Source organism: Serinus canaria, chromosome 1 (genome assembly GCF_022539315.1).
Source record: "Serinus canaria isolate serCan28SL12 chromosome 1, serCan2020, whole genome shotgun sequence".
NCBI lineage: Eukaryota > Metazoa > Chordata > Aves > Passeriformes > Fringillidae > Serinus > Serinus canaria.
This window is the reverse complement of record NC_066313.1, coordinates 8,598,741-8,626,261: the sequence shown is the minus strand read 5'-3', so window position 1 is coordinate 8,626,261 and position 27,521 is coordinate 8,598,741. Positions and strand designations below refer to the sequence as shown.

Below are 27,521 nucleotides of genomic sequence, written 5' to 3'. Positions count from 1 at the left end.
TTTTACTCTATAAGAAATTAAATATATTTTAAAAATACATATTTTTAGGATCACTCTCTTCCTCTCTGTTGGTTTGCTGATTAACATAAGCTGTAGCAATAATGTTAAACAGTCCTTTTGGTGGCAGGAAACTCTAAAATGCATTTTTAATTCTAAGAAATATTTAGAACATTCATGAAATCACAGTCCATCCCACTGTCCTACTTTATCCCTCCAATGAGAAACTGAACTGAGAGAAGCAGGAGCTGAATCCCATTTTTTGGGGTTTTTTAAGCAGAGGCAGATGTTTAACACAGTTCCAACAATCTTGGTTGTTAGGCTTGTAGAAAGGAATGTCTAAGTCAAACAAAGACAAGGTTGGTCTTATCACAGGTGATGCATATGGTCAGAAAACTCCTTGGAAAATGATCAAGAACTAAGAGCTGAAGAATTATAATTTAATTACCCACAACAAAGCATTCCACCTGCCTAGCACCAAATCTGAGTCACGCAGTTGCTGCTTTAATTACAGGAGATTCACTGGTTATACCTCTGCCTGCATGGTATAGCATGGCAAATATATCTTCAAGAACATCTTTCCTCTTTTTGTTCCTGTGCTAGAGGAGGAAGCTCCTCTGGAGGAATCCACAGGAGTCACCTGAAGCCAGGCCACAGCTCCTGGAGGTGACTACAGAGTCACACCCAGGCTAAGGAAGGCAGCCAGACCTCAGTCTGCTTGTATGATCTAAGTCTGACCAAACCATCCATACACATGGAGGAAACACAATGTGTAAGATACCAATGACAAGTCTCCAAAATTCCTTTCTGCCACGTTCTGTCATTAAAGTCCATCTTTGGTCTTTCCTTGAAGCTGGATCCTGAGCTGCAAGTCCCACATGAGGCTATTCTTACAGGATCAGTCTGATAATGGGCAACCATCATTACCTTTACAGTGTCTGCCATTAAAAGTAATTAAAATGGGTATACCTAGCCATGTACAAAGATCTGTTTGCATTTACAAGCATGTTAAAAAAGACAGGTAAAAAACACTTTCTATACTTTAAGACTATTGCTATAAGCAATTTGTAAGATACTACACTGCTACTTTTATCAATCATCTCATAAAACTTAATCCCAGGTTTTGTGTGTATGCTTTGAAGTCAACTATGTCCACCTGAAAAATAATTTGGTTTCTACTGAACCCCAACCTGACAGACACACACACACACAAAAAGCAGCTCCTGGCATTTCCTGCTCTTTATACAAAAGGCAAGAGCAACACAGCTCCATAACCAGTGTTATGCTCAATTTTAATTCACTCATTTTTATGCTGTTGGACATGTGCATCCTTTAGGGAAAGGGAAGGAATAAGAGCAGTGTGGCCTTATGTTCACATGGCAGAATCAAGCCAGGTACAGCAATAAAAGAAGAGGATGTGGATGCAAGGGGAAGAGTGGCATTTCCTAAGGAAACTGCAGCATTACCATAGCAATCCTCCAATTAGTGTCTCAAACAGATGTAGAAGGAATCAAACAAAAAGTGCTTAGCAATGTGCATGGGAGGGACAATGAAGCACTTGTCATTATGTATCTTTTAAAATGGCACTTTCTATTCAAATGGAACAGAAAATTCACTTTATAAACAACATTCTCCTGACTGAAATTTCCCAAATTGTAACAAGCTGTTTAAATATACATATACAAATGACACTTTTTTTTTTTTCTAAATAAACATAAGTGTCATTATTTTAATAACACTCTTCATTTTTTTTCTTTAGGGCTGAATATTTTCTCAGAGAAAACATTCCCCCCACCTCCAGCATGCCTAAACCTGTGTTTGTAATGAAGGAGACAGGCAGCAGTAGAGGATTAAAGGCTTGTCTAAAAGGAGTTGCTGAAAATTGTCAAAGTTATTGGCTATTCATGAGAAGGATGAATGTGCTAGGGTAAAAAAAATGAATCACAACAGACTTTTATCTGTATGCTATGCAAGCATGAATCTATTTCAGACTAAATAACTGGGTATCATGAACATAAAATATAGCACTTTGTCATCTGGAAAAACAAATACAACCTCATGCCTATCTTAAAGAAGGAATTTGAGGAAAGACTGATTTTGGAAGGAAGATATAGAAACTTTTACCTCAGGACAATGGATTTGCATTTGGGATTAAAGGACCCACTAAATAATCTAGCTCCATAGCTCAAACACTAGTGCACCAAAGAAGTAAGAAACTTAATTGACTATTATCTTTAAGAAATATTCCTTATAACACAGCAAACTCTGCTATTTAAGAGTATTTTGAACAATATGTTTGTATGTATAGGATATACCAAAAAAATAGCAAAATTTATTTCCTTTCCTACAAAAGTGTTTGGAGAAAAGTGAAGAAAGTACACAGTCATGAGCATCTGCACTCAGCAATCAAAAAAATCCATATAATAGAGAAAAAGCTGAAACTCATGAAGGATGTGAATCAGGAAACAGACCAGTAACTGCATATTTATGCACCTGTTCAAAAGTACTATAAAACTTCAGCTACCTACCCTGAAATATGTTGGACCTGAAAACTCCCACTAGATTAGTCATGTTAGCAATTCCCCAAACCAGCTCTCTCTCAATTTTGACACACACTGAAACATGAGTGCATCAAAATAAATTGCCATATGGAGCCTCTGACTTGATTGTTCTAACAAGTACTTAATGATTTTTGCATGGTTTTATTTATCAAAATTACTAACTGAACTTTGAAGTCTATTCCCATGACAAATTGTTTTCATTTCATAGAAGACAAGGAAGGCAAGAGCTTATCTTCAGAAACTAATACAATTTTTGCTTACAAGGTTTACTCCTTAAAAATGAAAAAGTAAGATGAAAAAAAATAATCCAAATAGTTAAGATTTTATCACTCTGGTGAGGACATCTTAATAAAGTGAGAGGAAATATATTTCCATATATAACTTAGAGAATTCTCGTCTTCTTGATGCTCTTGAAACTGAAAAATGCTCTTTTTCAATTATGCTGAGAAAATGTGTAATTTTGTAGACTTTATTTCAAATATTATACTAAAAGTTACATGATTTATACCAACACATTCCAAGCAGATGTGACACTTCCTACACAGTTCCAAAATAAGGTAGCAGCAAATATTACTACATAAAAGCTAGAATTTTTCTTGCTGGTAGCAATTCTAACTATTGCAAACCTAACACCATGTCAGCACTCCTATAATGGACAAATAAATCCAATCTGTATTTCCAAGTGTATCTGAAAGTATCCAAACCTTATCACAGGAAGAGCACTTGTAACACTTAACAATCCAATGTCATGTTTCCTGTAATACACACCAGCAGGGAAGATTAAGTGAATACCCAATACTCCTCAATTATCCCTAATAGAAGATAAATGCAGTGAGGATATATTAAGAATTCTGTGGGGTTTTTTGTTTTGGGGTGGGATTTTTCTGTTGTTTTTCTTTTCAAATTCTTAAAAGCACTCACATACACAGAAAAACAAACAGAACTAGTCCTTCATTGTTAAAGGATATATAAAATACTTATCACAAACACAACATTCCTTTAACTGTGAGTCTGAAACCACTTCCTTATGATGGCAAGATAATACTGGCAACACTTTAATTTTGCATTCATGCTGTTGAATGGAGTCATGTTCCAGGGCTACACCCAAAAAGGTAAAATTATTTCAGAAGTCAGTATGTAGCTATTATAATAAATCTTGTTCTTCAGACTGTCTATCAAGTTCCTTCATGCTAGAAATATTTCCTTAAAAACCAAATACAGCTAGAGAAGCACCTACTTTTTAATGAATGCATATAATTAACGTATCAGAAGGCTAATACAGAGGAATTAATTAGCTAAAGTGCTGAATACTTCCTAGATTGCTATTGCTTCTTATGGCTGGGTGCTGTGATCTTCTTCCCTGGCTTTCACGGCATTCTAATTGGCGATTTCTTAAGCCCATTAAAACAAACAAACACACACAATAGCCACAAAGAAAACCCCCCAAAACAACAATCAAGAGACCACAAAACAACCACAAAAAAACAACACAAAACCAACCTGAACCTTAGGTTAAAGGGGTGGCTATTTATATCAGGTCAAACCAGAAGAGCCCATAAAAACATCTTTGTTCAGTCAATGAAAATCAAAAGTGAAGAAAAATCCTGAATCATCAATCTTTCTAGACTGCAGCTAATTCAAACACACACTCCCTAAATTACATCTCTGTTGATATCCCACACATACCACACTAGCAAGAAGAGGTGAATACATGTCATAAACAGCTGCTGAAATGCACAGTTTCTAGAAGAATATATTTGAAAATTCTGATGCCTTATATCAGGGTCCAATTCAGAAATAAACTTCAATTCAGTCTTCATCTTTTCTCCCAAATTTCTTTTCATATATGAACAGAATGTTTTTAAGTTTCAAGGGTTTTAAGTCTACATGCTTACAAGCCAGACAGTCTTTAAAACTGAACCAAATCTATGAAAACTAAGAAACTTTATATGCAATCTTTCAGGTGTGTGGGCACACTAGCATACTGCTTTTGACACTTTTCACACCCAAACTATGGAAACATTCCTAGAATGGCCCGGGTTGGAAGGGACCTTCAAGATCATCCTGTTCCAACCCACTGCCATGGGCAGGGACACCTTCCATTAGACCAGGGTGCCCAGAGCCCCATCCAGTCTGGTCTTCAACATTGCTTCCTTTAGTTTAATTCACCCCAGAATCAAACAGGACTCTGATTCTCTTACTTGGTGGGCAACAACATAGAAAACACATTTTAGAAGGAAAAGAGTTTGGTTTGACACCTGCCCTGAAACTGGGTATTAGCCCTTAAGACTGACAAGTTGTTTCACTGGCTACAAATATCAGCAAAATTTCAGTATTAACACTGACAATATTTAACCCAACTTCTTAAATAGAAAGGGCTTTTGATCCCACTTTCTCCCCAAGGGTATTACTTCATATTTAAAAAAATAAAATTAACAAGGTATGTAACTTAAGACTAAAACAATAATTTCCTACAATACAATATACATAAAGGCATAATTTTGCTTAACAGTTGCCAGGGAACTATGCACATTCCAAAACACAACAGATAAATTATATAATATCTGACTTTCAAAACAAAATACATATTTATTTCAGAGACATACCTTAACATGTTCAAAGAAAAGTTAACTCAAACTGTAATTAAAAAAAAATAGGGCAGGGCAAGCAAGATGTCTGGAGGAATAGACTGCTTAAAAGCACAAAAAAAAAAAAAAAACAAACCAACACCTAAGTGAAGCACTAAATGACAGAGCAATCACATAACCAACAAGCCAAACCAAGAAATGTTCTGTTGTCACCTCCCAGAACACTATGCATGCTAAGTAACCTCAGATCAGGAAGGAAGAAACTGCTGAGGAAGTCCTGCATACAAGGCTTGTTTCTGATTTATCAGTGGACATCACACATGGCTGAGGTCCTCTCTGTCTCTAACCTTCCATCACCCTTCTGTCACACTTGCTGTGTGAAACACTGCTCACAATCTGCTGACATCCAAGTGCCTTCAGATCCCCACTGATCTGGAGCTAGAAAATTACTTCCTAATCTGCAGGCACACAGCTCAGGGCAGACTTTGGATCACCACTGCTGCTGCTGTCCAGCTGATGTACACAAGGCAAGAGAATGCCCAGGCTGTGAAGAAGACACCAAACAAAACAGGTACCTGTGCTAGAGGATGTGCCCTCCTTAGAGAGTAATGTGATAGAGACCTGACAGCCCTGATTGCAGCCCTTGAGAATTTCAGGCCATGCTTGGGTTACCCTAAACACAAAACAATATAGAATCCTGCTTCCTTACATATACAAAGCACATTACAGAGCTGGGAAAAAAGAAATATTGAGGAGCCTCTTTTCATTTGGCTTTCTTTACAACCCTGAATTCATACAAAAGATTAAATGTCTGATGATTCAAAGATTCTCTTAGGAGTCCCAGATAAAAATGGCAACAAGTCTCACACAGTCAACCAGGGTGCAACCTGGTACAGTCATTCACCAGAAAACCCAGAAACAAAACACAAAACTCCCACAACATACAAGGTGATGATCCTTGATATTGTTTTGAATTATCCAAAAAAATTCAGGCTAAACATTTAATTTGAAGTGCCTGTCGACAGGGAAAGTAGCAAAGCTCCTGATCATGTCTTTATGAATGTTTAAAAAGTAAAATTCAGGCGTATTCCTGGAGCTATTTGATCACAAAAATAGGAAATACACAGTAAAGAGTAAACATTTTGCATAGTTGCACCTAGTGTAAACACAGAGCAATTGCTATGCAAAGCATCTCATATAAGAAACTTCAATGTATCTGCTTACAAGAGGAACCAAAGCATTGAAGAGCTGCAATTCAAACTGAACAAAATAAAATTTTACAGGCCTGCAGTCATTTAGAATGACATTAAAACTAGGTAACCAAATAATCTCATCAGAAGAGTTTAGTCTTAGAGTCCTTGGCTAGAACTGAATTGTTGAGGACAACAATAAAACCGAGTCAGTTGGCATTTTCTTTCCTCATTTAATACACACTCTTCCAATAGGTGTGTATGCAGTACACTAAGGAATTAACCTTTTTTTTCTTTTTATTTGTACACTTTTAAGGAGTGCACAGTCCAGTCACTAATAGCACATGACCCCTCTCAAAGATCTGCAAACAACATTATTTGATGATATTAGATTAGGAAACTTTATTGGCTTAGTTGCTCTGGCACAGCTTTTGCAGTCACAGATTTTTCACCTAGCTTGCCAAAACAGCCACAGTTTTCATTTGATCTGTAAGGTTATTATTTCTTGAACAATAGAAAATTGTAAGTGTTACCAGTCTTGCAATTTCCTGTGACATACATTTGCATCTGTAAGGACCAGGCTGACCCAAGCCTGCCTTTGATGAAGCAGTTTTGAATGCACAGAGAGAGTGCACAGAGTCTCATGAGCCTCGTCAAAGGTGGAACCAGCCAGCATCCTGCTCTTTTACCATTTCACAGCATCAGGTAAACACAAACTGCAACACAGCCAAGTAAGCTTTTGGGGTAAAACACAGTGTTTATGTAATTTTCACTAGTCACACTAAAACCCCTGGGATCCATGATGCCTCTGTTCTGTGAGCGGAGCAAGGCCAAGTGGTAGCAGTCTGCACCAAAAGCAATCCTCAACCTCCTCCAGCTAGAAGCTGCTAATTATGTCAGTCATGCTGAATGCTGACTGACAGTTTTGTGCTGTGAAGTGATACCCACTCATTTTATTAGCAAAGAGAGGATCTGGAGTGAGCAGCTGAAACACTTATTATCCCTTTATTTCCAAAACAGCAACAGTTTACAAGCTCTCTCTTGGTAAATAAAATTCTACTTTCACTAAACACCATTGGGATGTAGGAATGTTAACTTCTTCCTCAGAAGAGAGGGAGAAGAAAACAAACACAAAACACCTCTCTGGTTTTGAAGTTCTCTTGCTGGATAAGCACTTCCCTTTGAGTTTTCTAGTTGCTCATCTACTCGGGCAGATTCTCAAGTGCAGTGAATTAACAGCGGCTCATTGACTTCACTAGAACTACACTCATTTACAACAGTTAAAGCTGACCTACATTAAAGCAGCATTTCACACCAAGGAAGAGCTGCCCAGAGCCAGTTGGAGGCAGGAACTGCAGGGTGTTTCTTCCTCATACTTAATCACTATATTGAACACCCCTCTTGCTCTCCTGCAAGAGCCTGCAGCCCTCTTTAGTGACAGCTCATACAACCAGACATTTCAAACTGGTCCCAGCCAGCTCCCAGCTGGGGGATGGCTGCACAAAGCCTCTGAAAGCCTGAGCAACTGCCCTGGAAACTTCTGGGAGGGAGTGGTGCCTGTGCTTGCCAGAACTCCATTTCCAATTTAAGTCTAATGGGTTTTGCCAGTTCTCCTTCTTTAACCAGTCAGAGACATGTTCTGTCTGGAGCCGCTGGTTTGCTCTGACTGGTGATGTACTGTAATGAAAGGAGGCTCAACATAAGGAGTCAGAGATGAGGCAGGGGGAAAAGAAACAAAATTCCTTTCATTAAGAAGGGAGAACTGTCAGGATACCCCTACACCCTTGAATTTCTTCTCTACCATGCATAAATGTAAGTCTGAATACATTATCCAAACCACTAATGAAGAAAATCAAATCCTACAACCACTGGAACAAAAGAAAGATTTATTATAGCTGGGGAGATACACAGCAACATTTGAGGTCAGGTTAGAGCTTTGAGCAACCTGATCAAGTTGAAAATGTCCCTGCTCACTGCAGGGGGAGTTGAACGAGTGACCTTCAGGAGGTCACATCCAACTCATACAATTCTAGGGTTCTATGAGTCAAGACTGCAAGCAACATAAGCACTTGAACTCCCCAGAAAAAGAAAATCATATTCAATGGACATAACTAGAAACACAAAATTCTATGAAGTCTCAATTTGAAACAGAGGCAAAACCAAACTGCCTACCTGCAGATTTTTAGGAACAGGCTCAGGGAAAGCTAGAGAGATGTTACAGCACAAAGCCAAACACCACAGAATCACTCAGCAGCAATAGGCATCCCCAAAAGAAGCCTCTCCTTCACACTTTTCACCTTTTCCATCAACTGGTAAGAAGAAGATATGGAGGCTGTTCTCAAATTTTGATATCAAAAGAATACACCTTTGTCCCAGATTTGTTTTCTCCTAGGTTGTTTGTTTTTTCTGTTTTTTTTTTTTATTGTTTGAGGGGTTTTTTTTGCTTTGTTTGGGGATTTTTTAAATTATCTTAACCTCATTAAGTCAGTTCTTATACTTACCAAGGCATGACATTGTTTACATAAGACTAAGTGCAAAACCCTGACCTCTGTATTTCCACCGTGACCTCAGAGAATAGAGCCCACTCACCTTACCCCAGCTCTTACAACTTTAATTATATTCGACAAGGCTGCTGTGCTTTCAAGGTATCATTTACCGAGACTAAAAGATGTTTATTTTTATTCCCGCTAATCACTTCCCTTTTGTTTCGTTCCATTTATACGCCCTGGCTTTTGCACTCAGAATGGCTATCAGATTAGATCACTACAGATGCAGCTGAACAGCTTCTTATGCTACTATGTAGTCCTATAAAAATCCATACTATTTAACTTTTAGCCAATGTACACAGAATCCACCAAAGAAGTTCCAAAGAGCTTCCCAACTGCTAGGCTATTTAAGAAATCTTTAAGGGTGAGGGAGGGAGATACAAGGACAGAGGACACAGACAGATCCTACCTGTGCCATTATTTACAATTTTAACATCATAAATCAGGCCGATAGGTTGAAAAAAAATAAATTCTGCCTTTCTATATAACTTCCCTCTCATTTAAAAAATGGTAATTCTTTTCCCACATGCTGTTGAACTTACAGTTTCAGAAATACAGCTAAGTCAGAGAATTGAGTGAAAATCCAAGTTATCAATACTACTTTAGAAGTACAGCTTAAACACACTACGAGCATTTTATGTGTAAATTCAACAGGTTCTTCTAATTATTTAATGACATTATGAGGAAATCTACAAAAATACATAAATGCTAAAAGTTAAGCTATAATAGTTTAAAGTCATTATCATTTAGTTTATCATTATCACTTAGTTTAAAGCCATTTTCCTTTCACTTTACAATTAGATGATGAAGAGCCTAAAAAAAAGTTATTAGATTCAGTCTATTTAATGGAACTTCTAAACTGAAGTAAAAAGTATGTACTTTTAACTTTATGGCAAACTGCACAACAATCCCATTTTCTTTTCTGTACCACAAGCTACTTGCTCATTAGACACAAATGGGTAGAAAACAAGAGTTTCTTTGTTTGCATACATTAACTTAAAGCTGTAAAAGTCATTCAGCCAAACTTTCACCTTTAAACCTTAACCTGATTTGTAACAACATTTGTAGCCTCTAAAATTACATTGCATGCACCCAGACAGAGTTAATCACCCTTCACTTTTGATGCGTAGAATAATGATCTACCTCTTAAACTTGAGCCTTTAAAAGCCTGAAGAAAACTATGTACATATCTGTGTCTTAAATCAGTAGTGAAATAACAAAACTCTACCTAGCAGTGAGGAGCTGAAAAGCAAAACAAAAAGAAACATACAACTTCTAGCTCATGGAAGCTATAAATAAGAGCATTTCAAGTCTTCTCAGATGAAATTCTTGCTTCCCAGCACATGCAATTGATCAGACACCTGGCACTTCTAGGAAAAACGACAAGTCACAGGGAAAGGTCTGGTTTTATTTTTTGTGTAATTTAAAACTACATAGGGAAATTGAAAAAAAAAATAGAGGTTTGAAAATAACATGTTCTAAAACATGATGAGCTTACTGCCATCTAAGTAAGAATATATTATGGCTCTTTTCAAAAATTGCCTAGAAGGAATCAGATTGTACTAGTTTTCAAAACTGACAGTTGAGCATTTTTGCTATCTAAAAAATCACAACTACAGAAAACAAACTCTTGGATTTATGTATTATAGCTCCCTAAATGCAGCAAAAAAAAAAAAAAAATACAGCATGGGAAAATTCCAAACCAGAAATGTTTAGAAAAAGCTATCAGACACAAAAATTAAAAAAAAAAAATCAAAGCAGACAAAAAAGAGAAGCTAAAACAAAACCAGTTTGGCTGTTCTGAGAGCAGGGGAAAGATTGGCTACCATATAAGAGACACCATCAGCCGAAACAACACACAAGGAAATGATCATTGAAAAAAGGGAACCTAAATCACAGAATTTTATAAGCCGTTAAATACTTCTCATTTTTTTAAGTTGAGAAGAACCATTAGTAATTATCTCTTTTTTCCACTGTTAGGGTTTCTAAGTAACATCATGTAGAGTAAGTAACACTCAACTTGAGTTTCTGCAAAGCAAGATAAAAACTGACATCAACAGTTAAACCTCCTGTGACTTTAAGGAGCTGAGAACTCATCCGAATTTTGTTGTATTTCCTCAGGTCACAAAAGGAATGAGTTGCTGCTACTCTTTCATTTACACTAATAAAGGAGAGGGAGCTATTTTTATTTTCCTTTTATTATTGCTTTAAAAAAAGAAAAAAAAAGGAATCTTCAATCTGAAACAAGTTTTAACGAGTACGATAAAGTCTGCACACATAATGCACTGGGTGGAGAAACAGCCCTCAGCAACCCTGCACAGAGCCAATAATGGACCTGTCGCCAACACCCTGTGATTTCATGACTGCCAGAACAAAAACAAATGCCACGTCCAGTTCATTGCAAAGAAAGGGACTCATTAACTTGATGTGGCTTTTTACTTGACCTTAGTAAGGTGAGTAAAATAAATTTTCATTTTATGAGATTCAGAATGATCAGCTGCGTGCCTACAGGAATTGTGACGAAATGACCAAGTGAAATTACTGACTCTGCTTAATTCTAATTATTACTAGACTGCAGGTCACTGTGAATTTCTAGCTGAGAGGTTGCTGCCTTCCCTCTTGTAATAATGTAACACAAAAACAAGCTCTAAGTGTCTTTCTGGGAACTAATGTAAAATAAAATGTAAATTTCTGTCAAAGACGTAACTATCAATTCTGAAGGCACAATGCAGACTTTAGTCCAATCTTTTTGGAATAATAATTGACTTCATAGACATCTAAACAATCATTTTGCTGCAAAAAAAATCCTAATTATTATTCAAAAATCAAACAAACACTCATACTCGATCAATAAACCTTATAGCAAGAGAATTAGGAAAAACAAACAAACCCAAGAAAACCCCCAGAAAATAAACAAAAACCCAAACAAACAAAACAAAAACCCTAAACAAACAAAATCACCATTATAGTTGCCTGTGAAAATAACATTCACTCCTCCTGGTCACAACATTAAAGCACCAGGTCAACTGCCCTACTTTGGCTGTCCCAGCAAATGCAGAGGGAAAACAAAAAAAAAAAAAAAAACCCATCTAATATGAAGCACTGGAGGGAAGAGGAGAAGGATTAAAAAGTTTCCTTCCATATTATGGTCATGGGAACCACATTAGATTATGAATGAGAAAAAAGCAAACCTTCTGCTTAAAAAAAAAAATTATTTCTTCCTCATTTTCTGCTGAATACATCATCATCCCCTCCCCAAATAAAAAACAGATAGCCAGTAAAGAAGTAAAAAAATCAGCAATCCAGAACCCAAAACTGTTGTGAGCAGAGATTTTTCAGCAGTGCATTTTAGGGAACTTCATTCCCTAGTGGGTAGAAATTAAAGTGGAATCCTGTTTTAGCTCCAGAGGGACCTTACTGTAGCTCTCTTTTATTTCTACCTATATGAACTTGTTGTGGAAAGGTTAATTGTTTTAAGCAATAGCTCCATTAATGATGCCACTAATTGGGATTGGGGTTTTTTTTACAATTCTGAAGGAAAAAATCTAACACTCAAACACACACTTCACTGGTTTCTGTATTTGCTCCACTAAAAACTTGAAAGTAAACAGGAGTGTGTTCCTATCAGGACTGAAATCCTCTTAGAGAGTAACAGCCTTTGAACATTTTAAACATTTATTCCTGATATGACACTAAGCTACATCACCATTCAGCTCAGCAGCTGCCAGAACCACGCTCAAGGAAAGTTAAAGTGCACGCTACATCTCTAAGCTTGTTTCATTTTGTGTGTTTCAATATTTGCTTTCCCTACAGGTAACACAGATTAACATCCATGAGAGGGAGAGAAAACAGAATTCACTATTTTCTGAAGTTTTCTAAAAAGCAAAGTACTCACCAGCAGCAAAATCCCATCCTGCACACTCCTTCCCATTTCAAGGTCTGCATTGCTACACAGGCATTTGAAAAGTCACAAAATGCTCCTCAAAACAATTACTCATAAGTTCATCTTTTAGTTTCTAAGCTTAACAACAGCAGTTAACAGAGCTCTCCTTGTATCAAAAGGTAGGGAAGACTTCATTCTGCCCTCTGTATTTAAAGAGGTAAATAAAGCAATGGTTCCTTCTTTCTGCTTTGCATCTACTTTTAAATTTCTCCTTTTAATTTTTAAAGGCTGTACAACCTGAGCAATGAGCCACATTAATCACCACTGAATGATTTAACCCAACCATCCAGTTCCAGATGCCACTCAGTGCTAGAGATATGCTAATTCCCTCCAAGCTTCACCTCCTTTTCACAGTTGAAACCATAATTTTCCACAGTGGTGAAGACAGGATTTTACTCCATGCATGGGGCCTCCTGCCAATCATTTTTACGACCAGCACAGCACAAATTTCATTCCACAGTTATATCAGACCTTTGTGCTCAACCTGTTCATTATAAACATCCTCTCTCCTGCATTCTGCTGTTACAGCACCATGGTCCCAAACTCCATCCTCTCCCTGTGCCAACTCCTGCTCTGGGAAGAAAAAAAATAAAAGAGTTACTATTCCTACTTACCTTGTTTCTTCACACTACTTTTATTTGTTTTTTTCTCCCTTTATCACCTCCTACCATTAAACACTTTGATTATGAAGTATCTGTCAGCTGCAGTACCTAGGGCCTTAGACATATTCCAAAACCAGAAAGCTGCACTGACAGAATTGTTTTGGAAGTGGGAGGCTCGGGGAGAAGCATTCAGAATTTGCAAATCCCAGTTCTGAACCTGCCTGGCATCCAAGAGATCTCCTAGCACAAAGCTACACCAGGTACCAAGTTTCATACCAGGTGCCAAGAGGTTTTGATAAAAGCAAAAGCCCGGTGACATTGCTGAGCACTTGATCCAAAAATGGTATTTTAGGACCCTGTATTACACTTCCAACACAAATACAGACCCACCTGTGGATTTGGGGGCTGCTATCCTCATCTTGGGCTTACATGCTTGGGCCTATTTGGCCAACAGGGAATGTCGGGGTTGAAAAGTCTGCTTTTGACCAGGGTTAGTAAAGTGTACTATAAAAGCAGAGAGCTGAGAAGTTCCTAAAAGAATACATACTCAAATAAATTTTTGACTGGCTTCTCATCCTTCACATAGCCAGTGAGGCCCATGCAAATTTAAAGTTATACAGCTTTTTTCAGTTAATTGGCTCTTAAGTCAATGTTCACTACAATCTCAATTTTCAGACCAGCTAAGAACCCACAATGATCCACAAACATTTACAGCTGAAGATAAAGTCAAACACTTCAGGCAATTTAATATAAACACTAGAATCGAGATTTTCAACAGGCACTACTGATTTTAAGTGGCTCCAAATTTAGATTGTAGGGTAGCAACTTCAACATATCACAAGGTCCTGGATTCTAAAAATCTGAGGTCTAGTGTCTACTAAAAAAATCCAGCCACTCTATCAAGCATGTCCTCCTGGGTACCAAACACTATTTCATTCCCCCTTCTTCTGCTTTCAGAATGGAGTCAATGCACATCTCTAGGCCTACACTAAATCCTTGGCCATGTATTACAACCTAATTTCTAAGATAAAACCTGTTAAGGTCTGTTATGCTACTGTAGAAGTAAATAGTAAAACTAAAGTCTTCTATACTTGAATTTATAACCATGAACTGCTCTATGCATCTAATCTTCAACATAAAGGCATTTAAGCAATTAGATAAGAGGCAATATAACTAACCAACAATCTAAAATAAATACCTTGCCTGAGGACATGCTAATTTCAGAAGGCACAAAAATGCCAGCCAAGCAAGTTATAATGCAATGCAAGCATGAAACAGTTTAACAGTTCTAAAGAAATCACCATTCTGATTTATGTCAAGGGAGCAGAAGACAAAGAGTACAGAGCTGAACAACATGAAGAGCACACAAACTATACAGTTCTCTCAGATGGCTGTCATGGATGACTCCAGCCTGCACAGGTTAAATAAACCCTGATCCTTGCCCTACCCTGCACTGCATGTCTGAAGACACAGGCTGTCCCAAACCTGAGCTTATTCCACTGCTAATTCACTATGCAAGATGAAGAAAATAAAATATCAAGTTTAAGATTTTTAAATCCAGAGCTCAGCACAGGCTTGTCAGATTTACAGACCTTTAATTTACAGTAAGGGGTGCTCATATTATTTTAATCATTCACAATATTAGTATTAGACTTAAGGTAATGCAATACCATATTGAGCAAATACTTCCCAACAGAAAAGGGCAGCTTGAATAATTTTGCATATCTGACTATTCATCTCTTCAAAGAAAGAGTATGTATTTCAAGGCAGCAGCAGTCCAGAAAATATGTTTGTTTTCTGATTAAGAATATTCATACCACTTCAATAATAATAATAACAACAATGTATTCAACTACCCATTTTGGTCTAAGCTGAATTTATAGTAAGTTGTACTAAAATTAAATGCTCTAATTATTTAATTTCCAGTTATTTACTTACATGTAAATAAATAGAAACATTTAACATAGTACAAAAAGCCCTATGCCTCTCTAGAGGAGTAAAGTCTGGTGGCAGAAAACAAGACTTAAATAGAAGTACCTCGTGGAATTTACCTCTACCACCAGCGAGCAAACCCCTAGAGGTTCTCTGCTGTTGTTTATATATGAAATCCAGTAAATTTTTATGGAATTTCTTTGAATGTTAGGGAAGAAATCATCCGCAACATATTTACTATTATGTGAAAGTACAGATGCTAATACAAGCAGTCTATACATGTCCACCTTCTGAATGAGAAGATAAATGCCTAAAATGCCTTTATTTAAAAATGGTTTTAGGCACCAGCCATATAGAGTTTATATACATATAAAAAACCCCTTAAGAGAAAAATGTGTAAAAAATGAGGTAGGAGATGACACTAGGCTACTGCTTTTACCAAAACCCAACTACTGAACATTAACACCTGAAGGCAAAGTGCATGCCCAAGTTGCACCATGAGGACCTCCATTCCTCCAACAGCACACCTGTTCACTAAAAACTAGATAGAAAAGTGCTCAAGTTCTCTCTAAGTCTTTGGGTATGGTGCTGAAAGAAACTATGAGTAAATTCAAGGACATGAAATGCAGCTTCCACTAAGACAAAATTGCTTTATAAACTCTTTAAACAAAGAGATTTTTTATATAAATCCACAAGTGCATAAGTGCATTTTCTGCCTATTAACAGTAGATCCTCCTTTCTAATTTTCCAAGTTTCTGCTGCCAGAAAACACAATTACCATTACTTACCACTGAAATACAAGGCAAAATGTTTTCTATGTCCCTTCTCCGCATGGCTTGCCTCCTTTTGGTAAGGCCACCTTAGGGTTACACCATTCCATAAACCACTCTGTCCTCAGCAAAGGTGAAATGACTTGGCTGCTCATGGGTGTCAGCACAGCAGTCTGCACCTTCCCCTTGGATGCAGTTGCTCAGATGGCAAGCAGGCTCTAATTAAAAAGCCTGGCCTGACGCCACTCACAAATCTCATTACTGTCAATTTATCAATTTTGTTTTAATCAGTCATACACAGACACACATGAGTCTTAGTCAGAAATTTTCCTAAGCTTCAGAACAAGAGAGGCATGAAAAATATCTATGGGTGTGAGAACAGTTCTCAGTATTTGACAGTATTTCATTTCATTGGTTGTTCATATACTGCTTCACTTTCTCACAAAAAAAAAAAAAAAAAAAAAAAAAAAAAAAAAAAAAAAAAAAAAAAAAACAGTTTCCTCACTTTGGTTTTAAAAGACAGGAACAGAAATAGAATATATTTTCCCTAAGTCCCTATTCATTGTTTTATTTATTTAAGGATGTTTCCCCTACTACTTATACCTGAAATGGACAATCCCACATAAACAAACATCTCTCCCTGTGTGCTGTTGTTTTAACACCAATTATATCATATACATTGCTGGTCTGAAAGGCCTTCCCTCCTGATATTCCAAAACCATATTTCATCATTTTTGTGGACAAATCTTGGTAAATGCACCATTTTTTTCCTAAAGAACAGTGAATCAAAAAAGAAATTTTGACAGCCACAATTAAATTCACATATTGAAATTCTTATTTCAATAAATCTTTATCATCTCCTTCAGGGTAAGGTAATTCACAGTACTGGCTTTTGTTAATAATCAGGATACCAAAAGATTTAGCTCCCTAAAAATGAGAACTCGAGACCAACAACAGAATAACATAACTCTGCACACCTGACTGAAAACTCAAGTCATTATTAGCTCCCAGGTGTTACACGTTTTCTCTGTTGAGATTTTCCTTAGTACCAAGTCTCACCTGGGAGAGTCCAACACAGCTGGTTGCATCTATGTCAGCATTACAAAATATTTGTCCTCATAAAATATTTTTTTCTTCACATAAAATGTCCTTCTACCCACAACAATTTAGTGCTGATGCTAAGGCTGACACAATAAGCCAAGAGACAGCACTGTATGACTGAAATATACGTGTATGTGTATAGAATAAATTCTCATCTTTTTCCTAAAGAAGATATAAACTAGTAAATTATCTCCCTTTAAAAGCATCTCAAGCTTTCAAGATACTTAAGAATATTTTTTTGTTGCTCTACTCTCACCTTTTGGTCAACCTGCTCATTACTAACAGAAAAATACTCTTAGTTCCTCTGTTTACACAATTTATTGGACTTAAAATACACCTTGGTTGCTACTTCAGTTACCTCACTATTTACCCTACAATTTTATGAAGAGGCACTCAGGTGAAAAGCTAAGGAAGGTTATCACCACCAAATGAGATTATATAACAGAGCACACAAATAAAATGTGTCAGGATCCCAGCATATGAAATCCTTAAGTGCCAATTTGTTTGCTTGGAAAGAGCACAGTCACAAAATAACCTCAAAAGTTTAACAGCTACCAACAACCAAATAACTCATTCCAAACTATTCAAATACACAAACCCCACAACAAATCCTTAAACATTGACAATGAGAATCTTCCCTATGAAAGGCAAATTTTGGAAGAAGAATCCAAGGCAGCTACCAGGACAGCAAGCCAAGTGACCGTTATCCACACAGCACATTTAACAGCAACAGAAATACTACACTGAGAATTGCAGCAAGTGACCAGACTTGCTAGACCCAGCAAATTATCATTATATTCATTAGGGAAAGCTATCCCATAATGAGACATAATATTACAGCTGCTTAGGATTGTGAAATAAAACTCTTCCAGGTATTTAGGTAAATTATGTGCCAACCAAAACCAACGTTATTTAAAAATGAGGGAACAGGTTCCCAGATATTTTAAGTACAACCATAGATTTTCCTGTCTTGAACTTCTAAATGTTTTCTCTTTCCACCTTTTAATGAAAACTAATTTGGTCTTTGACCATCATTTCCAAAGTACTTTATGTTCAAGCATTGTTTGGCAAAGGTATTTGATGTCTAGTGTCACTAGTTTGTGATAGTATTTTTAATGGCCTTTCTATTTTGGTAAATGCAATCAAAACCTTTATCATGTACCCTCAGGAGTATTCTTCACATAAATTCATATTTTCCAATAACATCTTATGGACAGTACACATGATTCCCCCAAAATTCAGTATCCTGAACATTACAGATGATCCCTGTTAATGAAGTTACTCTGTAACTTCAACAAAAACATCTGACAACCAACACTGACTGAAGTGAGAAATCAGATTGACTGTTCCTCTGGTTTAAACTAAGATAATTGACAGGCAATAGGAAAAAAAAAATGTGTCTCTTTCTAGCTGAAAGATAACAAAACTCAAACTAACAAAAACTGAAAAAAACAAGACTTCTGCTCCCCAGAGATACTATCAGTAGTCATAAGGATAAGGAGCTTTTTATCAAACACCCAGCTATTTGAGGAATATTTCATCACAAGTAAGGAATTATCAATTTTACAGCAGGTGATTATTTCTTTGCTAGCTTGAAGTCTTCAAACACAATACAAGTGGGGCAGCTTCTTCAGCTCTAAGCTGCTGGCTCAGTCTTTCTTAAATATTATTCCAGTAAATTTACTTAGAACAGAACACAATACATTAGGGATAGGTGAAAATGCCCATTTTTAAGGTTTTCTTGGGAGACTTATTTGTTTTTACAGATTAGGCACTTAATACTTTCATATTCCTTTGAATTACTGCGTATTTTTTTTTAAATCTCTCCTAATTTATTACTATTAGACAGAGAATACACAAAAGTAGAATCATTTCCAGAAATGCTCGAGCACTTCATGGGGGAGCTTTTAAGTACAAACTTCTGAGACAAACAAACAAAATCTATCAAGGAAGTGGCCGATTTATTTACTCCAATAGGTAGCTTAGCCAGCTGGAAAGGACTTTGGGGACACTCCATGGGCACCCTTAAACTATTAACCATCAGAAGATAACTCTCCCATGAAGGAATACAAGAGACAATTTTGCCCTCCACTGGCTAGAACTATCACTGAAAAACATTCCTGCCTCGCTGTGTCAGTGCTGCCTGTTCCACACAGCATGGAAAAACCTCTGGAGCAAAGGCACCAATCCCATTTCATGTGCAGTAATTAGTAAGGGATAACATGGACAGGAAAGGGGGAAAGGGTGGGTGTTGAGCAGATGGGAATCAGCAATGCAATGAAATAACTCATCAAAATATAAAGATTTCCACAGAGGGAAACACAAAAATCACACAGTAACATATTTAGCCTTGAGAATTGCTAGAGAAGTGAACACCCATGTGGAAAAGCAGAACCCTGACACTCGTTCCCAGGAAAAATGTTCTGCATGTTGCCCTTCAGATAAGTGAAAGCTTTTCTTTCCAAACACACTCATTTGATTTTACTGCTTCCTGGGGAGTGGAGAGATGAAAAATCCATGGAATCTGAAGGAAGGTCTGCCTCTGAATGAAGGAGAAAGGGCAGAAAGCAGGTAAATACTCAAGAAAACAAGGATACCAGAGAACTATCCCTTAAAGCAATTCTTATTCTGTATGCAAAGAAGCACTGAAATTACACTGGGAGAATAAGGGAGGAAAGCTGCTATATTCCAATTTTCAACACTATTCAAATTTAAATATATTCAACATTTATTAACCACAGGCTTACATGAAAGAAGGTACTTCACAGGATCCCACAGAGACAACACCAAGGTAAAAATTAGGGGTTTTAAATTTTAAGTGGTTTACCAATTACTGTTTTAACAAACATTAACCCACTTACTTTTCTTTTATTATTTTTTTTTCTCTTACCCATCCCCCAATTATTTCTCACCTCTCAGCAGAAGTTTCTAACATCCCATTTAGATAGAGTGTGGCCACACAAACCATTGATTCAGTAGTGGGTGTAAGTGAGGGAAGTGAGAACCTTCAGTGGAAGAGGGAGGAAAGGATCAATCAACTTGCAAGATCAGCTGTCAGCAGAACTCAAAGGATTTCAGTGTGGAAACTGCTGTAGATGACTCCTGTCCTTCCTTCTGCACTGCAGCCATCTGCCCTCAAACTTCATCCTGCCAAAGGTTTCTGGCATCTCCATTGTTCCAGGCACAAGACTAAGTATTTGACCACAGTCTAGTTGAGGGGAAAAAGAAATTCCTCCTGGTGAAGGAGCTGAAACAGCATTATTATCTGGTGCTTGTCTCTTATCTTTGTTACTGAGTTTGCCTACATGACAAAATTAAAAGCCTTCATAAAAAAATCATGGCTTTTCCCCCCCTTTATTTTTTCCTCTCCAACTCTGCTGGAATCAACATTATTAGAAAGAGCATCTCCTCTCACCCTGGGTGGGGGGGAGAAAAAAATGTAAAAAAACATTGGATGCAACTTTATTGACCATTTATATGACTAACAGATGAGAGGATTAAAAGATAAATTAAATAAATTTGTTGCTTAATTTGGGACTTTAAAACATCCCAATACATGATCAAGTTAGAGAGTACACTATCTATGAAGTCAACTTTTCTTCATAGGTGGGGATGATTGTCATGAAAGATTCAGAAAGAGCAAATGGGTGCAAAGGCTCTTCCCCATTCCATTTGTTTCTTCCATCACATAAAGGAGGCAATACAGAGAAAAATCAAATTAAAGATGGCAAGACTGACATGGTCAAAAGTGAACAGGGCAAGAGCCACTCAGGGATGCAAAGTTTGCCATATCCAAAGCCACGAGGAGCAAACTAACACCTAAGAGCAAAAATTTAGTAGTTAAATTTATGATATAATCTAGAAACAGACGTAAGTTACTACATTTAGTGACATAATTAAGACTTAGAGCTTCAGGCAGTGAACTTAAGCCTTGAAAAAACTTCATTCATTCATTCACTGACCAGATGTCTCATGCTACCATAACTTTAATGACTCAAAGGGTTCCTCTGCAAACTTATAGAAATCAATAAAGGTAGAGAAGTTAGCGCCCAAACCAACCTTCACCATGGCACAAGCCTTCACTGCGTTCACCTAGCCTGTGACAAAAGGCGTTCCTAAGAACGAGAAGCAATACTGAGGAGACAAACCCGTCCTCCTAAGGGAGACAAGGTCCTTGTGCAGAGATAAACCCAAAAATCCCCCAAGCCTCCGGGCTCCGAGCCCCGAGCCGCTCTCCACGGGGCGCACAGAGCCAAACCCGCCCTCCACAATGCCCCCCTAGCGCCTCTCAGATCTGTAACCTACAGGCACGATAAGATGCCCCAACACGCATAAGCCCCGCGCAAACTGTGCCTAATGAGCATTAATCCCCCCTATCTCCTCGACCATCTCCCCCACTCTCCCCCTTAGCACGCCGGCGCTTCACTTCACACACGTGCGTAAACTTTATTCGCCAAGGTGAAGCAAAACCCATCCCCACAAGCCCTCCCTTCCCTCCCTCACCGCCGCGGTCCCAACCCGGCCCGGGGCTGGGAGGGGGGGATGCGCCAGGGACCGCCCGGCCGAGGGTGCGTGGTACCCGGGGGGCAGCCGCTTCGCACAGGGTCCCAGCCCGCCGCAGCTCAGCACCAGCCGTGGTTACATCGATCGACCCTCGGGAACCGCCGGCGGTGGGAGCCCTGGGACCAGGGCAGGACCCGGCGCCGCGCATCCCCCCTCTCCTGGCCCCGGGCAGCCCCCAGGGCCGGCGGCAGCTCCGGGGCAAACCCGGGCCGGGCGCCCGCAGGGTGGAAGCCGAGCTTCGTTTCCGAGCAAAGGAGGGGGCCGGGAGGCGCGGAGGGGCCAAACTGGGGGAGCGAGGGGGGAAGGAGGAGAGCGGCTGCGGGAGCGCTGCCACCGCCGCGGCCGCGTATGTGACCCGCCTGCGTGATATGGTTACCTGAGGTGACACATATGAATCCAAAGAGGTAAAAGTGAGCAAACTCCGCGATCATTGTCCTCGGGTGGCGCCTGCAAGCAGTCTCATGCCAGAAGAGCGGGGGGAGAAACGAAGAGCCCCCAGTTGTAATTCCACAGAAGCTTAACGCAAGCGAGGTTCTCTAATCCCGCCGGACTCCGGGGCGAGCCCACGCCGGGAACGGCGCTGTCAGGTCCGCGGGGCTCCAGCCGCACGCCAGCTCCGGCCGGCCTCCCCTCTCCTTGCCCGGGCTTTCCTCAGCAGCGCCTTGACACTTCCCAGGACTATCCAAAGCGATAGGAGATAACAAAAGATCCTCGAGTTCCCGCAGCGGAGGTCCGCCGCCTCCCGAGCACAAGTTGCTGCCCCGGCCCCAGACTCCGCTCTGGGCGCCCGGGACGAGCCGGTAACGGAGCGCAGCCGGGACGGGCACGGACCGGCCACCGCCGCCCTCCGTGAAGGCGAGGGGCGGGCAGGGAGCTCCGCGAAGTGTCCCCGCCGAGTCAGTGCGCGCCCGGCGAGCGGCGGGCAGAGCGCGGCGGCGGAGCGGCGGCAGCGCCCGCTCCCATGGCGGGGGAAGGAGGCGGGCGCGTCGGGGGCCGCGGCGGAGCCCGGCCGCGGTCAGGCGGGGCAGCGGGCAGGGGAGCCCCGGCGGCTGCCCCGAGCCCAGCCCAGCATCGCCGCCGCCCCCGCCCCTGCACGCGGGAATCCCACACTCGCCCCCGCCCGAGCGGCGGAGGAGGGCACAAGAGGGGTGATGGAAGGAAAGAAGAAAGAAAAGGCAGAGAGAGAGAGGGCGAGCAAAACTTCCCCGGGCCAACGCCCCCGAGCCACCCACCCCAACCGCCCGCCCTCGGTGCGGCGGCTGCGGGAGGAGGAGAGGGAGGAGGAGGAGGAGCGGCTCCTCGCCTTGCCCCGCCGCCGGGGCAGGGGTGCACGAGTCAGGCGGGGCCGAGCCCGCCGAGCCTGAACTTTCTGCTGTCACGTCGAGCCGCTCGCCTTCGCCGCGGGTTTCCCCTTCCCCCTCCCGGCCGCCTCCGCCTCCTGCCCGCGCTGCTGCTGCTGCTGCCGCCGCCGCGGCAGGTCTGGTGCCGCCTCGGGACACCTTAAAGGAGCCGCACCTACACGGCCCCCGCACGCCCCGAGCGGCGCTGCCCGGCCCGGCGCTCCCCGCCCCGCCCTGCGCGGAGCCGGCGCCGCCTCCCGCCCCTTCCCCCGCCGAAGGTAACGCGCGGGGCGGCTCCCGGAGCCCACCGTGCCCCGGGCACGGCACAGGCAGGAACGGAGGTGGGGATGGGGGTAGCCTCGGGCGGAGAAGAAGTTCAGATTCCCCTCGTCCACCCCCGCTAAAAACAAGCAAAGACACAAAACCCTGCGCGTCTCCACCGGCGTTCCCGAGGCTGCGCTTCGCCGGGTGATTCCCAACGCCAAGGCCTGGCCATGCTCCAGGCTTGGACCAAATCTCTAAGAGAAGCATCCTCAAATCGTCACTCCTGCGGTTCGGTTCACGGACAAATACTACAGGAGCAATCCCGCATGGCGTGTCACACCATGAGATGTAGTGGTAGGGAAAGAAGGGGAACACTGCAAGGAAGAAAGGGAAGGTAGACTTGGAAGTTACACTACCACCTCACAGAAAAGCTCCAGCTATTCCTAGATTTGATTCATTAAGTTATTAGGATTGAATGAGGCAGAAGAAGAAATTTCATTTCCAAGCAGCGTATTGAATATATTAACCATTGCAAGCAAGTCTGCAGTGGGATAATAAAACTATACAGAAGGACTCTTGATGTACTTCCTGTCACAGGATTTATTCAGACCCCACACTGTTATCAGCCAAACAGGTTTGTGTGCTGGCAGCCACCATCAGTCAAACCACAAGGAATGTCACCGAGTTTCCCCCATTTTGCATCCTTCAGGGCAAACTGACCGAAAGTCCAAGAACAGAAAGGTCCTATGCATTGCACTGAGTCTGTTTCAGTCCACTTTTATGAGCATGAAATCCATAAAGACAGATTTTCAATACTATAAAGCAAAACTGGTTTACATTGGGAAAGGAAGCTCCTGGTTATATGTATACAGTGTATCTGTATCAGCAGCAACCAAACCCACAAGATTTTCTTCTTAAACTGATGAGAATTGATGAACATCCCAAAGTTAAAAAAACAATTGAGTGTTTTATGCCAATTAATTTTCACAGAGAAAAATGAATTACTGTCCTACTTCAAACACATTTAGAAAGCAGTCATAACTGTGGAATCAGTAGCAGTGAATACTTTTGAATATGAGCAGATTTCTTCAAGCTGTACCTAGCCAACCATTTCTCTTCCTGTTGTGACCTCATGCATCATCCTGCACTTCTTGAAAGAAAAATGCATTAGCACTCCACAGCTAAAACCTCACAGCAGAAACAGTGAAGAGCTCTGAGATAACACTTAATCCTAGTGAGAAGTTTGAGATTTCAATAAAGTAGTTTTGGAGTTGTTCTTTATAATTGATTAAATAAACAGGAGTCACTTGCAGGGCTGAAAATGGGCCTCAAGAGTACATTTATTTCACCTCTGTTCCCAGATAGGGTCAAATATAAGTAAAACCCTAACTAGCAGGTATTTTGTAATCCCTCTTCTATCCATTTCTCATGACTGGAATTTCATACTATATTTAGTTAACCTGTCCCAGTTACTATATAGTCAGATTTCTTTTTTTTTTAAGCCTAGATTAAATACTCTTCTGGCAGAAAACACATCAGTATAACCACCAATAACATTTTGAAGACCTTTTTTTTAATACCTTTTTTTTTATTCCTGTAGCATCAATATTTGGCAGACTCACATTATACCAAATTTTGTACATAATTTAAGTGATTGTATCTCTTTAAAAAGCAAATCCACACATTGAGAAGTAGGCCACTCTAAAGTGAATAAATGGGTTCACTTTTCTATGAATGTACCTTCACATATCTATTTTATGTGTGTACATGTATTTATTTACTTGTAAAGTCTCATTCTTATGTAACTCTGTTTATATGGGATATAATATATTTCCACTAATCTTTAATTAAAAAACGTAATTTTTAATGCATTTCTATGGCACATGTATTATTCAGCAACATAAATTAATCCTTTTACTTTGTAACTGACAAGAAACATACAGAATGTGTACAGAAGGTAAATAAAGCATTTTCCTAATTCCCAGAGAGTTTTCTCAACCCAAGATAAATCTGTTTCCTCTTCATTAGTGCCATAGTTGGTTTCTAGATTCACTCACACTTTTGCTTAGGTAATTTTAAAAAAAAGGGCCAGTAAAATTTTATGCCACGTCAAAGTCATGTTGTTTGCTGGCTGCTAATTTGAAATTCACATGGAGAGAAATTCTCCATACAGCAGTGGATTAAAGCTCTGAAGCTTGAATGACCTTACCATGTGATCCTGAGACGAGCCTACGTAAAAGAGTTTAAAGCTTTTGTGCCATGGTTGCCCCATCTTTAATGAGCCTCTAAGACTGTTTCAAGCACTATAAAGAATTTTTTATCCCTTGAGAAGAACAGAGTCATTCTTCTTTAGGTACCTATAGTGAAAGTACAGTAGAGCTTCAAAGGCTTGTTCAATTTGTACTGTCTCAGATACTTCATAACATAATGTTTAGCTGTCAGTGCTTTCTTACTTCAGAAAAACTGCTAGGAGTGAATGTATACTGCTCTAATTATCTTTCTTAAAATTCATTTAGATTGTAATAATATATAACGGCTGAGTGAATCTCTTCAAATTGTAAGCCTACAGAATTTCATCAGAATGCCTTGTAAGTAATTGACATCATCTTTAATTCTGCAGATGTTCTTACAAAATGTGTGCTATTAAAGCACCCTTATTGTCCTTGATACTGAGACATACAGATGTCCATGTGAGACACACATGTATATGTGTGTCTGTCAGAAAATGTTTCTAGGAAAAGAAACACGGCTGTAACCTCTTCAGATGTGGGGAACAGTACATCGATGAGTATTATAAAGCAAATGTACTTGCTGTGTTTATTCTGTAATATTTTAAGACTTACACAAATATGTAATTTCTGGGAGAAAGGAACTACTTCGAAACACAAAATTACACATGCTGCCCGAGTTTGAGGCACAGGACTTGCATGAAACCTCCAACAAAAAAGGTTCTCCAGAACTGATAGTTGTGATTCAGCAGATGGCACTCTTCCCTCGAAGTGACTAAAATCAGTTCTGCCTCTTGTACAAGGGATGATGTGCTTTGAGAGATAATTCAGAAGAACTTGAACTTCTGTAAGCACTGAAGATCCCAGGCACTTCTCTCCAAGGGCAGAGACACGCACGTGACATCTTGGATGTGTTGTGGGGGCAAACACGGCGTCTCTCCACAAACCTCTTTGAACTTCAAATGTCTCTCCCCCTTGCTGATCTCCAAACTAGCGTGTAACCTTCCGGTTATCAGCGGGGCTGGCTGCCAGGAATACCTCTGTGCGTGCATTACACGGTCACACGCGCTCGTGGCTGCAGAGGCTCACCGAGTTTATCGTTCCGAGGCTGGCAGCCAGGATTACTGAAACGGTGCCTTTCTTCTGCAGGCTACAGCTAAGCTCCCATTGACATCATAGGGATTACAGAGATACAACTAAGTTTCAAAAACTCTTTCTTCCAGACTCTCTAGGACACTGTGGAAGTGATGGGTTGCATTATTTAGTGAGCTGCCTTAAAAAACTATTATTAATATTTCTTCTAAGTGTAAGCTAAAATTAAGTGGGAAAATATGAGGAATTATGTATACATCTCTCCTCGTGTATTTGTCTCTAAGTATATTATGGGCCTTAACCATGGTAGGAATCCTAGCTGAAGTCAAGAATCTTACCTGATAACAGAACAGTCCTTTATTTCAGTGATATTTTCATTAGGAAAAAAAAATTGGATTTTTCTACATTAGATCTAAACAAGCACTGAAACATTAGAAGAAGGAGCACTGTAAAGGACAGCTGAATATAAAAAGTGCATGAATAGCAAAAGCTTGAAAACTTACAGTTGCCATATAATTAATTGGGATAATTATTATGCACAAACAAGACATGTTATTATTTCCATGCCCATATAAGTAAATTTTTGTCTCTTTCTTGACCTGTCTGGTTACTGTTTAAACATGCTGTTCAAAGACATTGTTTTCTTGTATTTGATTGCTCGGGCCTTACCATGATTTTGCTTTTATTTACATTAATTTTGTGATGTAATCCTTATTTTCTTTGATGTTACTCTTAATTACACTACTAGTGAATTCAGACTTCCAGTGTCTTTCACTATATACAACATTTAGAATAGCATTCGAG

General features: G+C 39.9%; 1 protein-coding gene across 1 annotated transcript in view; it reads right to left on the bottom strand.

The window, feature by feature from the left end:
* Window positions 1–22,686, bottom strand: part of ROBO1 (roundabout guidance receptor 1) — a 294,373-nt gene extending 271,687 nt beyond the window's left edge. Inside the window, exon 1 of the mRNA XM_050971165.1 lies at window positions 22,170–22,686. Within this exon, the coding sequence (XP_050827122.1) occupies window positions 22,170–22,224 (55 nt within the window). The 5' untranslated portion in view covers window positions 22,225–22,686. The remainder of the gene's footprint in view (window positions 1–22,169) is intronic.
* Between the last annotated feature and the right edge of the window lie 4,835 nt (window positions 22,687–27,521).